The 15,559-nt window shown below is 40.0% G+C and overlaps 1 protein-coding gene across 7 annotated transcripts in view; it reads right to left on the reverse strand.

Annotated features, from left to right (window-relative positions):
• runx1t1 (RUNX1 partner transcriptional co-repressor 1) overlaps positions 1-15,559 on the reverse strand; it is a 91,431-nt gene that overhangs the window by 50,523 nt on the left and 25,349 nt on the right. For 3 of the 7 annotated variants that reach the window (XM_080194400.1, XM_080194397.1, XM_080194401.1), the window contains exons 2-3: positions 4,971-5,108; positions 3,955-4,196 (exon numbers count right to left, since the gene is read on the reverse strand). In XM_080194400.1, coding sequence (XP_080050526.1) covers positions 3,955-4,196; positions 4,971-5,085 — 357 coding nt within the window. In that variant the 5' untranslated portion in view covers positions 5,086-5,108. Of the gene's footprint in view, positions 1-3,954; positions 4,197-4,306; positions 4,401-4,970; positions 5,109-13,629; positions 13,701-13,765; positions 13,836-13,974; positions 14,160-15,559 lie in introns of those variants that run through there. The other 4 variants (XM_080194404.1, XM_080194402.1, XM_080194398.1 and 1 more) reach the window with 4 other exon arrangements.

Genomic DNA, 15,559 nt, shown 5'->3' on the forward strand with positions numbered 1-15,559 from the left:
GCTTCCTCATTGATGTTTTTAAGTACTTATTGAAGAAAGACCACCTGAACTAGTGGGAACAGCTGCAACTGGGTGAGTCACCAGGGTACATAAGCCATGTGGGCAACAGTTTATTCAGCCTTGGCTTAAAACTTGGAGTAAATACAAGCCAATTCTTCTCCCTGGATAGTGGCCATCAAAGGTGCAAAAGACTTTCACTTCCACAATTCTCATGAGCTTCCATCTCAATACACACTAAGCACATTGCAAGTTGCTTTTCTTTTTCAAATTTCCCTCCTTTCCAATTTCCTGAAGCAACTGATTCTGCTGGACACTGTTATACGAGTGTTCCAGAAACTCAACCCTATTTACCTTTCATCATGTGAATGCCTGAGTGGCAGGAGCAGATTATTCACAGCCGTGGACCCACTTTAGAACAGTCTAACTGATCACCAGATCAAAACTGCACATAGACTTCCAACGTGTGCATCAGAAATGGAGAACCCGAATAGTTCCCTTCTCTACCTCAGAAAGATCACCAACTAAAGCCCCTCCATTGCTGCCTGAGCTAATATCAATGAATGCAGAACACAGGGAGAGTTCAGGTCTTCTGCAAGGTACAGTTCAGTAATACAGGATCTAGAAAAATTACTCCCTGAGCATATTGTAAGTTTGATAGAATAATTCCATTCACTCCATCCTAACATCTTCTGAATAGGATTTTGAACCAGATAAAAGCATTGCAGTCTAATGCTATTTGTTTATTAACTACCTTAACCGAGAAGGTAAATGTTACAGGTATTAAACACCCTTCTTTGTAACATATCTTTCCAAAAAAAAAAGATTCAAGTCAGGCCAATGGCTCAGTGCATAATGAAGAATATGCCTCAAGTCTGCTGCCAGTTAACTAATCAATAAAGCAACAGCAGAGAGAAGCAACAATTGGCTTCCACCTCACTGGACAGCAGAGAAAATAAGTCAGTTACCTTGAGTTCACACAATTGATTACAGAATCATGCAACACAGGGCGAAGCCATTCAGCCCATCACACCTGCTCTCTTAAAGAGTTATCAGGGGCAATTCTCCAGCCCTGCTCACGCAGGAGAAAATCCTGCTATGGCTGAGATTCTCTCATGAGAGAATGGGATTTGTGTCGAGGGATTGGGGTGGTGGTGGGGGAGTCGGGGCTGGCCCTCAACGTTCGGGAGGCCAGTGATCATAGAAGGGTGAGGGGATCAGAGAAGCAGCAATGGGAGCTTGCTGTGCTGGCCAACGACTGGGAAGCCAGCAGCACGGGGCCACTGCGCATGCTCCGACTCAGCGCTGACAGATTGGCACATGTGCAGTGGCCCGCTCAATGCTATGCTGCTGGCCTCTCCAGTGGGAATTATGTCCCGCCCCCTGGATTTTCAGTGTGAATCTCCCGGCGTCACTCTGCAGTGCTCGGCGTGTGGAAGGTTCATTTTGAAAATCCAGCTAAAAAAACAGCGGGATTTACTTTTGTTTTTACGCAAATTCAGCACTGAGAATTTGTTTTGGGAGAATTCTGGCCCATACTTACACTTCGTCATATTAGTCTGCTCTTTTTCCATTATGCTCCCCCTCCGCCCCCCCCGTTCTGAGTACATTCGTTTCAAAAGTTATGAACAAATCTGTTTCCACCATCTTTTAGGTTGATCACAACAACTTACTGCATAAAAAAATTCTCCTCATCTCTTTGGTTCTTTGGCCAATTACCTCAATTCTGCCTTCTTGACTGACGACCAATGGAAACAGTCTCCCCTAATTTATACTGCAGATGTAGCAGACACAATCACTACTAGCAATGTTCTTGTGTGAATGTCAGGAGATAGATCAGCCTGATTTCTGATGGCTGTCACAGTCAAAGAGCACAACACTCACTATGGAATGTGAGAAATCGCCACTTAGCTAGGGTACTAGGAAGAAACGGTGATCCAGAAATATATACAGACTTGTGTTACTGCCGCCAAAACAGATCTTGAAAAGGGTAACTCGCTTTCTATCCAATTCAATTGTTATTTTCCAGGTGGTTGCATTGCAGCCTGCTAATTCATTGTCATTCATTTTGCACATTCTATTTCAGCTGTGATATCTACTCGTAAATAAAAAAAAACATGCACTGTGATCATTCAGTCCACAGCATTTAAAATAATAATATTCAAAAATGGACAAAGTTTTAGACTATTTGATTTTTAAGGCCAGTTTTTTGCTACTGAGGTTCATGGCTTGGATCATGAAATTTTCCGACTCAGTAGAAACACCACAGTTTAAAAGGATCTGTGTTAGAATAATAGATTCATACAGTGCAGAAGGGGGTCTTTCAGCCCATCCAGTCTACACCGACCATAATCCCACCCAGGGCCTATTCCCACAACCCCATGCATTTACCATAGATAGTCCCCCAAAACTAAGGGGCAATTTAGCATGGTCAATCCACCTAACCCACACATCTTTTGATATGGAAGGAAACTGGAGCACCCACAGGAAACCCGCGCAGACACTGGGAGAACATGCAAATGCCACACAGACAGTGACCCAAGCCGGGAATCGAACAGCTGTGCCTGGTGCTCTGACACAGCAGTGCTAACAACTGTGCCACTGTGCCACCCTACAGACTCAATTTTTGCCTCAGTGAGACAGGTGTGGGATAAAGTCGGACCCACGAACCTCAGAAGGGCATGACTGGCGGCCACATAAGTCGGTGAGTGCCGAGGTAGTTGTGTAGAAAGCCCACTTCAGTTCTCCAGGATGTTGTTTCAGTTGTTTTACAACCTTTTGGCCCTCTATTCCTCACACACCCTCAACCACCTGGGTTCTTTCATAACTGCCCCCCCCCCCACCCCTGCCAACTCCATGCTAACTCATGTCCTCCACTCACTCCCATGGCACCTCCATAGCCACTCACCCAATATTCACCATCGACACACCTCAGCAGCCATGTGGAGGTGAGAAAAATAAACTCTCACTTAAACATAGAGACCGCAAAAATCTCCATTCATGAAATCCATTCAAAGCTTTTAAATCTCCTCAAGTGGTTAATCTGGTCAGTAGTCTCAAAGTTTTCTAATCCTTAAATAACCTATTTAAGCTATCAAACTATGAACCCAGAACCCCTTGCTGAGATAACTGTAGCTTTTGAAACTCATCTAAAATTTCACAATGACATAAAAGCCCTTGGGAAATGTCAACAAGAATCTCTATTATAACCGTGGAAGTGGTGGTCAGGTTCTTTCCTAACTTGATGGCCTGTAAATCAAACCATCAAGTGACTTTTATTTAACATTCTCACTGACAGCTTACGCCTATTGGGGTTCTTCTCAAGTTTAAAGAGCAGGGGATTTAAAAAACTTGAGCGCATGATACTTAACCAGATTTTACCTACCCTTCAAAAAAGCATTAACTGGTGACTCCCAGGTTAAGATCCTTGGCACAGCCAAAATGGGAACTGCTGGAAATCAGCACTGATTTCAAATGGCCCTGCTGATTGAATTCAGATTTCTCCTCTACATGAATCATGCCCCACCCAGAAAAAATTGGATCCATCAGAAATACGGACAGGACTTCCCCTTTTGAGTCTTGCCCGCCATTTTTAAAAGCCTACAGGGGTCATGAAGACTCTGAAAATCCAGCCTCACGTCTCTCAGTCAGATCATTACGGCGGCCGGCTATAAATAAAACAGCTTATGGTGTAGTGTATGCAATCTAATGTCACTTACACCACGAGGTATGCATTCTCCCCTTCACAGTGCCCATTTTGATACTGAGCTGGAGATTTAATGCCTTAAATTTTTGGTACAAAAATGATTCTGAATCACACACAACAGTTTAATCGAAACATTAGGGCAGCTTTGCAACAGTTAGATGCCAGTGAAAGTGCAATAACCAGAGAGCTGACTTCTTACGAACAGAACCCCACGTTCTATGTGGTGCAAACAGCTTGCGTTGCTTACTTACCACTAACCCAAGCACCAAGGTTCGTACTCGCTCCCCAATTTCTGGTGAAATGTCATTGCCAAACTGTTGCAAGGTTGTTAGAAATCTCTTCAGCTTGCTGAGCTGCCGAGCACCGCAGGCTGGCGGCAGCTGCTGATTCGCCAGCGAGGAAGAGGAAGAAGAAGAGGTTCCATTACTAAAGCCGTTTGGAGGAGACGGTGCCCCATTCAGTGCAGTGGGCGAGTGACTGCTACCATTTGTTACTGCAACAAGAGGAGTAAAAATAAATGTTAGGCCTGTGGCTGTTCAGAATAGACTGCTCCACTCAATACACACAACAGATACAAAGAGACCAAGCTTTAAAAACAATAACCTTGCAGACAATGACAGTGAAGGTTTCTTCCACCGTAGGTTAAACACGCCAGCAACAACTGTGTGCTCTGTAGCATGTCTTAGTTAAGTCTACAGCAAAGAGAAGTTCTGGAGCAAGAATTCTACTATACGTTACTCACAACTGAGTAAGCACAGGCTGAATTCTACTTTGCTTTTACTGGGGAGGACACATCCAGCATGGAAACATCTGAAAATAGCATTGTCAGTCTAAAGTAAAACAGGTGTACAGATCCAATACTAAGCCAAGTACGAAGGTTATATTTATCTGAGCACCTGCCAGAAGAGCTCCAGTGAGACCGTCAGGGTTAAAGCATCACAGGGATTAAAATAAATAAATTTAACCCCAAAACCGCAACAGGATTTAATTCAAAAGAGTTTTAGTTGCTCGGACTAATTTAAGACTATCGTTACATCAGAAGCCCCTGAGAGGCCACTTAACTTAATGGTACAGCACCCTCTAGGCATCTCACACCTAGTGCACGCACAACCTGCATTCTAATACCAGCAGGTAATGTCTCTCTGACTTTCTCTCCCTTCCCCTTTACCTATACAGTACAAAACTTCTTGTTTTTTTTGCAGAATAATAAAAATTAAAATAGACAAATGCGCCAAAACTAAACTTAAAGTACAATATTTCTAATTACATGTTGTTGGTGTGAATGAGCTAGTTCGAGGTGCTCCTTGATTGGTTGGAGGAGGTGGCATCGTTGGAGGCGTCAACCTGGATTGTGTTTTTACATCTGCAGGAGAGTCTGGCATCGTGGAGCGCTTCTCAGTGCGATCTGTAGGAGCAAAAGAGGATTGGAGTTATTCATTTTCTTCCACAGGGCACCGGTTTCTCAGGAAACTGTCAACTCTATCATTCCACTTCAAAAAGGGCAATTCTAGTGTCCAAAAATAGAAATTTCCTTGGTTTAATCATTCCCTGATCAAAAACAATTGTAACGAGGTATGTTGCAGATGGCGTCATCTCATTATTAATGTGGAGAGATTACCACTTTGTCCTCAAAAAATGTAAAGATGCTTTCTTAGTCCAAAGCATGATCCAAATTTCATGTCAACAGTTTCTTCTAATTAACAATTCAAATTCATGTAAGTATAAGAGGAAAAAGTAATGTCGTGAAGACCCTGAAGGTAAATGTTTGAAAAGCCTGCTGCACAGGTAAGACACTGGCACAATCTCAACCAAGTACATGCTATCTCCGAGACAACACCTGATGCCTCCTAGTTTTGTTTTGGCAACGAAAGTACATGTGTTAAATAACTGCATAAGCAGCAATCTGGAAACTCAAGGCTTTTGGACACTAGAAAGGAAGCATGATAGTTTCAAAATCATATTAAAATAAAATGCAAAGCCAGTTCTAAATATTTTATTGAGTAAAATGAAAAACAATTGCTGAATGTAAGGTTGATTCTGACAGCTACTAAATGCTGTATATGCTCAGTAATTTACTGCAGATGAATACGTGTCTCATTTAATCAGAGCTACTTTAACAAGTCGTAGTTAATTCTTGCACTCTTTCTATCAACAGTTTCAACGTGGAACACTATTTTTATCTGATCTCTAGTTAAATATCATACTTCAATTTTCAAATGTTAATAGAAATCTATAAATGTGATATAGTTAAAAGAAAGCTTTTCATACCATGTTACTGCTCAAATACTTAAAGGACTGAGTTAAGATTTTAATCAGGATAAGCCCCAGAAGATCTTGCAGCAAACAACACATCTTGACCGTTCCTTCCAGTGTACTTATGTATTCTCATAGAAACACATAAAATCCTGATAGGACTGGACATGTTAGATGTAGGAAGAATGTTCCCGATGTTGGGAAATCCAGAATTAGAGGTCACATTCTAAGAATAAGGAGCAAGCCATTGAGGACTAAGACAAGGAAGAACTTCTTCACTCAGGAAATTGAGAACTTGTGGAATTCTCTATCACACAAAGCTGTTGGGGCCAGTTCGTTACATACATTCAAGACGGAGCTGGACTCCTTGTGGCTAAAAGGATGAAGGGGTCTGGAGAGAAAGCCAGAGTTGGATACTGAATATGCATGATCAGCCTTGTTTATTTAAAATGGTGATGCAGGTTCGAAGGGCTGAATGGCCCACTCCTGCACCTATTATCGATGTTTCTATTGCACCTCTTCTGCATAAATTATTCCCCCATATTTTGCATCCTCTGTTATTCTTTTTCTTAGCCTTCTCATCCTTACCTTGGCTTTCTTGAATCCAGAACTCAAATCAGTCGTTCTACTTTACCCTAGCAAGAAAACTGGATATATGGGACTCAACTGTGGAAAGAATGGAGGCCAGCCAAGATCTTGACCTTAAATGAGTCCAAGTAAAAACTGAGGCTATGATTAGGGCCTCTTGTATTATGCATTTTATGTACAATGCTATTTCTGATCTATAATGTACATCATATATATAAAACACATACCTACATTACCTTAAACATGAATATTTTGTATGAAATATAACGCTTCTTACTATCTTGTAGGACAGCTCATAGCTAATTAAAATTAAATAGGAGATGCGTGCACATGGTATAATTACTGTAAAATGTTATTTGATTGATGCTTATTCCTGCAATTCATTGGTCACACACTTCACTACATTACTGGAATCTAAGCAAAGTTTAAGAATAGGGAAATTGCCACAAGTACTCAAATCAGTAATGTACAGGCCAAGGCATCAGGCTACTTTTAATCTAACTTTAACTGAAAATACCTTTTTAAAAAATCCACATCAATGTAATGAAACCACATAAGGATTGCACCATCAACATTTATCTAGAGCTTCTCCAGAATTTTTCTTTTTTTTTACTACCATAGCTTTAACAGAAGTTTAAGATCATGAAACAAAAAAATTGGTTATCTTCATACTTGCCACTTCTTTATCTGCTAGATTTTGCTCTTAATGCCAGTTAATACTTACAGGTTTGGCTATGTTCAAAAGACCATGACTAATTTAACATTTGAGACCCAATCAGCTTGCCAATATGACGGTGTTTTCCAGCCTTACTACTCAATAGTGCACCCTGTCTTTTTACCGTGGTACCTCAAGGAGATTAGAATCATACGGAATAAATATTTTATAGTTCCAAAGCCCAAGACTAAAAACCACATGTTACAGCAGAGAGAGAGAGAGAGTATGCAGTGAATTCAGGCTCTCCCAATAAAAAGGAAAATATTCCTGACATGCTGGGGCAGTCAGCTTGCCAGGGCTGGTTGGGAGATAACAGTGGGAACTGCTAGCCCATCTGGTTTCCATTCTGCTAACACTCACGCTGTACTGTTAAAAAAGACTGTCCAGATAACCAGCTCCAAAACACATGGGAGAGAAGCCTGTGGAATTAATCTGTTACTTATACAAGGAGCCTCATATCCCTCATGCTTAAATATCACAGCATTCTACAAGTACTGAAGCATAAACTGTAATTATAAATCTGAAATCATGTTACTTCTGTGTATCTCCACACTTTAGCACACACAATTAGTCCTAATACAGAACTTCCTTATGAAATCTTGAAAGCTATCCAAAATAGTCACCCAAGCATCTCCATCTGCAGCACAGCTCTGCTGAGGATTAAAACTGCCTCCCCAACCCGGCAGACACATGCTTCTACTGTGCTGACAGTTTGGTGTCAGCCAGAAGGTTTCATGCACAGCCAACCTGCCTGGATCAGATGGAGCCAGAGCCGAGAGGTCCTCCAAATTAAATGTAATGCCACCATCTGCAACTCATTCAGTGCTGTTTAGCGCAATCAATTCATGATGGAGATAATGTTGAAGTAATGGGCCAGTTCTAATCCATATCCAAAAAAAAGCAAGTCTCTAGTAAAGTTGGTGACTTGATGTAAACTCAGAAAATATGGTTTGAGTATTTGTAAATCAGTTCCATATGTTCTGGGTAGCAGTCAGGCTGAAATGATGATTTTTGTTTTGCAAAGGCACAGTTTAAGTGTACCAAATAACCTTTGCACCTCAAAATAGCAACATTTTCTACAATTCTTTATTCAGAATTTAAAAGCATTATCATCAGGATGTTGATTTAACTTCGCTCTCTCCCTCTAGAAGATGGGATCACTTCTTAGAAGTGGAAGTATGGTATTTCTTTTTTAAGAGTTAACCTGTTATGCCCATTAATTTTCAAATTAAAGGCTGCACGTCAAAGCTTGAATGGAAACAAAAGTTTGCAAGCAGTGTGAAATAATTTGCATTTGAGATGATGGGGCATACGGCCGAGTCTAAATTGGTTAAAAGACACTGACAGAAAAGGTAAATCAAGCTTGCAAGTTTTTAATTGTTTAAATAGAAGCAGTATGAAAATGACTGCCAAATTCCTTTATCTAATAGCCTCCAATATGTGAAAATCCTCAAATGTATGATGCTATATGGAGCAAATGGAATTACCTCACTACACGCAGTTTCTATTAATTATTCAGTCTGCTTCAAACAACGTGCTCTTTCATACAAGAGGCTGGCTTGGTGGGATCTAATTTCCAGGGATTATACAGTGTTCTAATGCATGAAGTGATGTGTGCATTGTATCTCCAAAAGTAGATATTCACAGTTTGTGTGAGATAGGTTGAAACATTTAAGGAATCTTGCAAACGTTTGCTGAAATATTTCAGATTACCCACACTCACTCCTACATATTTCTCTGAATTTAACAGGCGAGTAGCCTGCTTTAGCAAAGCACCAGTACATCTTAATTACAAAGGCAGCATACAGTAATGAAGGTTAATGTTTAGAAATGTTATCACCAACCAAGGGAGATAATTGGAAATGTCCTCAATTGCAAATGAAACTTATGCTGAAATTTAAAGCCAATATGTCATGTTACGCCCAAATCCCATGCACTGTGGTAGATTGGGGTCTCTTCAAAATGAATGCCTGAGAGTGCAGTGAAAATCTTCCTGTGAGCCAAAAAGCTTGGGATGATGATTCTGTAACCAATGCTGAATATGTCTGCACTTGTGACCCAACCCCTTAACTCACGCTGTTTGATAGCAATTATCTCTGTAATTAGAGGTTGGATAGGAGAATTGGTTTACGATTCTAATAAGCCACTGGTAAGTTTGATTACAATCCAACTTGTGTGTTTACATAAATAAGCAGATCCACCACTGCAGCAGATGCATGGGGTGCACGTCTCTTGTGGTGTGTAAAAAAAAATCTCGTCCTGTAGAACACAGGTGGAACATGCAAGACACGATCATCAAGATTCAAAGGCAGTCTTGGGAAGGAGAGCTCACTTGGTATGCGGGGGATGGCTTCTCGCCTTGAATACATTATGAACTTGCAGCACACTAATATGCCATGCAATCATAAGCACCAGATGGAACAGTGTGCAGTACATGTCCCATCAAACCTCTGCTTGTCAGGAAGATGTATTAGTGTCCCTGTACTGTTTTTTTTCTGCAATCCCCCAGTTGTCCCCTTAGATTTTTCACATTTCTTAGCATTCGGCTCCTCGATCCCTGAAGTACACATCCCCCGGGTTGCCTCATCTGTACCAGGTGGTTCCAAAAGTAGTTTTATTCCATTATATTAAATAAGGTGAGGGCTGTGGGACTGCAGCAGGCTATGTGCACAGTGCCTGCGGGAAAGCTACCAATTGGTGTAGCACAAAAGCTCACTCAGATATTGTTTTAAAGACAAGGTCAAAGGCCTTTTAATTTAAATCCAACAAAAATGGTGGCAGCATTCTTTCCCTAAGACTATACTGCTAACTGTATTTTGGAAATGTGAAGTAGACACCACCTTTTACTGAGTTCTGTGCTCCTGTTTTAAAATTCATTTAGAAGGGGAAGCCATTACAGTGGAGAAATATATTCCCTATTTGTTTGTTACACTTACATGAATCAAGCTGAATTTTTAACAGCATAGCAGCAGTGTACTGTACATTAACCTTTGAATAACAATTCTTAAGCTGTCTTCAGTGGATTTCTGTGCCTATCCTGGAATAGCTACAGAAAGCCAAGCCCCGAATTAAAATACTGCAACATAAAACAAAATGCATGACGCTACAAGGCAATATTTAGGCAAAAAGCAAAAAAGAATGCATGCTTAGGATATTTTGCAGAAAAAGTAAACAAAACATGAATTTAATCCCTAAATGGTGATGGTGTGCAGGTTATAAAAAGCATTCCTAATTTCTAAATTTATCAGAGCACTTCCTTAGATTTTTCAAAACTAAGTGTTTCATATTTTGTACTCTTTGCCCATAGTAGGATGCAGCTTGTCTGGAGAAGCCATATGTGACCCATATGACTCTGTGGTAGACGACTCTTCAGGATGCTGCTGCAACAAAGCTGCCACAGCATATGAGGTCTCTAGACCCGTAATATGAAAATCATTTGGTTCATTAGATTAGTCATCCTCTTATAAACAAACGGCTAATGTTTTAGTTTGTGTTTCGGGGTGACTGGTATTATTCAAGCACTTTATTTTTTAAGACAAAGTCGACAGATCAATCCCCAAATCATTAGCGGGAACCTGAGCCAACCTCTAAACTATAAGACTGAACCATAACTAATCTTATGTGAAAGCATTTTTACGGAAACAAGCATGGTGGCAGAGTGGTTAGCACTGCTGCCTCACAACACTGGGGCACGGGTTCAATTCCTGGCTTGGGTCACTATCTGTGTGGAGTTTGCACACTCTCTCCGTATCTGCATGGATTTCCTCCAGGGGCTCCGGTTTCCTCCCACAATCCAAAAGTCGTGCAGGTTAGATGGATGGGCCATGCTAAAATCGTCCAAAAGTGTCATGGGGACTATCAGGGTAAATACATGACATTATGGGGAGAGGGCCTGGGTGGGACTGTTGTCAGTGCAGGCTCGATGGGCTGAATGACTTTCCCCTGCACTGTCGGGATTCTCTGATTCTATGAAAAGAATATGGATTTCTGTCATCTTGCAGAAATAATGAACAATCTGACATGCCCTCCAGAAAACAGATTGGACACCTTAGAGAACAAAGCATGATCTGCTGTTTGTTGGTAATGGTCAAAGCACAATAAGTACTTCACTTTCCCCATAACTTTAAATATGTGTACTGATTTTTAAGAAGTCTTCATTGAATTTAATTGAAAATCCAGGATGCAATAAATTGCCTAATTTCAGGCTATTTCAAGCTGTGCCACAGAAATGTGTTAAAGTAAAGTTTAATCTTCAAATAAAATGCAGGTAAGTCTTCTATACTTATTTAAAAAAAGACTGGCGGCAGAATGGCTGTTTATTTCTACTGGGACTTGCACAGTGCTGTCTGCAAGTGTTTTGAAAATATCACATGACATAGCCATGTGTTAAAAATTACAGCCAGTTAAGTTCTCTGCTAAGAAAAATATGTGGACAATTTATGAAATGCGCCCCAGGATGGAGATGTCCTAAGTAGAACCAGATTCTGAAAACAGAACCAATTTTTGAAATGTAAAGAAAAAGAGCTGTGGCCACATCTGGACAGCAGAAGTTAAGAGGGTGGTCTGACCTAATGCCAGGCCATTTCTAACAGAACAGTATCATTTTGTACTACAATGACCATGATCACTGATGGCCTTTCACGGAAATGACCCTGAGCAATGCCAGATGCATTAATGGTTCTGTATTTATAAGCCTGCATCTGTTCTTTCGAAGTACTGTACAGGGTTCACAAGATTTGCTTTGTGAAATTGTACACTATAGTAGCCTCTCACTGAACACTCTCCTATAAACACAATGGCCTGACGGAACACACAGTTTACTGTCTGTATATTTATGGGAAAACCATATCTAAATCCATACATCAATACATCCTGTACTGATATACACACCAATATACACTCTATTTACACACAAACAATTTAAACAAAGTAATGTAACTCTCAAAAGACAGAGGTCAACACAAATACTTGTTTACACCAACAACATTCTATAACTTGTCGTGCATTTGAAATGTTGGAAGAAACGCAAACATAAATGAGGCCAAATGAAAGCCCTGCCCTTGTTAATGCAGGAAGTGTGATTTTTAACATTTTAAAATAAAATGTTAGGTTGTTCACTTTTTTGTATTTGCTGTAGTTATCTTTGTTAAAACAATTTCATGCTTTCTTAACTTGACATTTTACTTTTTTATATTCTGCACTACTAATGATAATATAAGTTAGAGATTTTGTTTTAACAGTGAAGAATATGGAAAAGGAATTCTCGGGTGGTTATGGCCATTTTGTTACTGAAGTACAGCATCAAGCATGCAGACTTATTGGTTAAAAGTTATGCAATTTGATTTTAAAAACAGCATGGAAAACACACTGTTACAATCAAACCTATGTCCACATTAGAGTTAAAAGAAGTTCCTGAGCTAAGCAGGTACAGAGTTACAAAATTGCCTTCATCATCTGAGCTTTAGCAAGCATTTAGAGTCGTTACAAAAGATTTTTAAATTAACAGTAGTGCAGCTAGAGTTTATGACCCCAATTACTGTGTTTTTTTTTAAAAGTTATGATTGTACAAATCTTATCCTCAGTGCAAAAGAAAGGCCAAGTACAACACCATGGGCAGATTGAGAAGACCATCCTAACAGACTATAGTACAGATGGGTGTCAAGAAAAATAGCCAAGTGTCAGATATGCTCAAATAGATTAAATCCTGCACATGCTTGTGGTTGCACACATCTGTTATCATGCACCACATTACAAAGGCTGACAGTATAGTATAGCACACTAGCTTTAACGTATCACCAGGAAAACAATAAGAATGTACTCAGGTGTACAACTGCAGCCTGAAATCTATTAACAAAAACATATTTTAAAAAATGAACAGGATAAGTACAGATGTAATGTAGAATTCAATAGCTCTGCAAAATGGACAAAACTGCCCTGTCGGTTGACTAAGACCACACAACAACTCCCCTAAGAAAAATCTTCTTCAACAACTGGCAATACCTATACACAGCAGTACAAGCAAGCAGATACAATTTCAAAACACCATCTGCAAAGTGTACTCTCCTTTAAACTGCAACCACTTCTGGACATATAATCAAATTATCTGCAAACAGACAGCTGTGCGCTTTTGGTCTCTCCTGATACATATTTTATCTTAAGAATAAGACAATATAACACTATCAGTCACATGGCTTAACAGTTATTACACACTGTATGACTAATAAAATGTGACACGTTGCACACAAAACAAGACGCTATCATCAAGTCAATAAATGGTTATAATATCACTTTGAGGTTGACAACAACTAGAATAAAATATCTTGTCAATATTAAATACGACTGGTGAACAGGTCACCTCTGTAAGACTCACCTGGCATTACTGAATGAGCTACACACCTCTACCCTCTAAAAAAAATGCAAAACTGGAGTCAGCAGACCTACTGTCTCCTGCTCTGGAATGATCAGAAAAAAAACAGACAGCCATAAGGCTTGCTGCGGCACCCTACCTAGAGGCAGGAAACTGGGTGCGTGCTTTTGCCAGGCAGAGACAGATGGAGAGCTGACACTCCGAATTGTACTTGGAGCAGAAATGTGAATGATGACAGGAGCACATGTGGCCTTGAACCAAGCCCAATCTCTTCAGGCAGAACAATGACATGGATGTATGCACAAATTATCTCTGCCCGAGACCCTCATCTGACTTCTTTTACTGTACCTTTCTTACTAGCTCCAACGCAGGAGAGGGCACGGAAGACGTCAGACACAGGGATATATTGCTGTGAAGTCCTCAAATAAGCTGTGTCGTTCCTTACAAAAACGGAAATGTAAACCTTTCCTTCTTTGATTTGTTTGTCCCCAGTCTTTGCAATCCTTCCACTACGCTGCTTGTAGCATTCCTTCTGCTTTCCTTACAGCATATGATTCACATGTGTCTGAATGCAGATCCCCCAGCAATCAGCCTCTGTCAATGCAAATGCATTTTTTCCCCGTAGCCGCCTTAAACCGCTGATGAAATCCATGTGGGAACACAGGAAAAACTGACCTTTTTTTGAGAGCTATGAATATGCTCTGTTCACATATGGATCAATCCATGGCTCTCTGACAACTGATGTCAGTTAACAAACACTCACAGCAGTGCTGCAGCCAATAAGCTGTTTCCTAATGTAATGCAGCTCTTTAAGAAAAAAAATCCAGTGTTGTCAGGAGCACCTCAAAGGGTTATGAACAGCAATAATTGTCAGCTCTTCGACAACATACACCAGCTATCAAAGGATTATACCACAGATGTGCATTTAAGACAACAAGCAATTTCACTCTTTTTTTTTGTCTTTCTTCTTGAAACAGCTCTTCTAAGTGCCAGGACCATATCCTCACAACAGTAATTGCGGCTTCAAATTGATCCACATTAACATGAACCAATTCCTCAGGGATTCTCACCTAGTGGTCTATCAGTGAAAGGAATGACAAGACAAGGATGCTTATGCATCGGATACTCCTCCAGTGTTTTCTGTAACCGTCAGCTGCATCAGGCCTTTATCTTTAGGTTATTTAATTACAGAAAAGGTGCCACACATGTGGCTGCCTCCCCCAGTTTGGTTTAACCCAAGCGGCTGTGATTTGCAATCAATGCGATTCACTTCACTTTAACTACTCTTGATATTAGGTGGTGGAAAATCATCGTCTGCCGTCTGAAATGCAAACATAATTCGCTGGCACCGACAAACAATCTTTAATAATGACAAGATCAACCCATGTCCTCTGATGCAAATATTTTTATTCAAGACAATACCAAAGGATTACATGTATAGCATAAATAGTGGATTCAGTTCTAAACCATTTGTGTATTCTTTGAAATAAAAACATTTGAACACTGAATTAAATTCAAATATTAATCATTGTTTTGGCATCCTAACTCAAAACATATTGCCACTGGGTGAGGAAAGTATTGCAAGTGATGATTTAATCTGTCAATTAAATAATGGAAATAAATAAAAATCATATTGGAACTAATCAGGAAACATTGAAAGATCTAGCTTTTAATTCAGATTTTAGGATGGTAATTAACTATATTAGTACAAATCAAAATCTTTAGATAGAAGATCAGATGATCAGCACACTATTAAATAACTAAGAAATTAGCAGCACAGATAAAGGTATTAAAATTACCAGAACTGCTTACCCAATGAGAGCAAAAAATCCTAACATGCATTTCACAAGATCACACATCAGGAACAATAACACAGGCTGTATCAAGACTTTTCTATAGGACAGCTCAACTTCAGCTATCTACTCTTTGGCCA

This window comes from Carcharhinus amblyrhynchos, chromosome 8 (assembly GCF_965287045.1).
Source record: "Carcharhinus amblyrhynchos chromosome 8, sCarAmb.v2.hapA, whole genome shotgun sequence".
Lineage (NCBI taxonomy): Eukaryota > Metazoa > Chordata > Chondrichthyes > Carcharhiniformes > Carcharhinidae > Carcharhinus > Carcharhinus amblyrhynchos.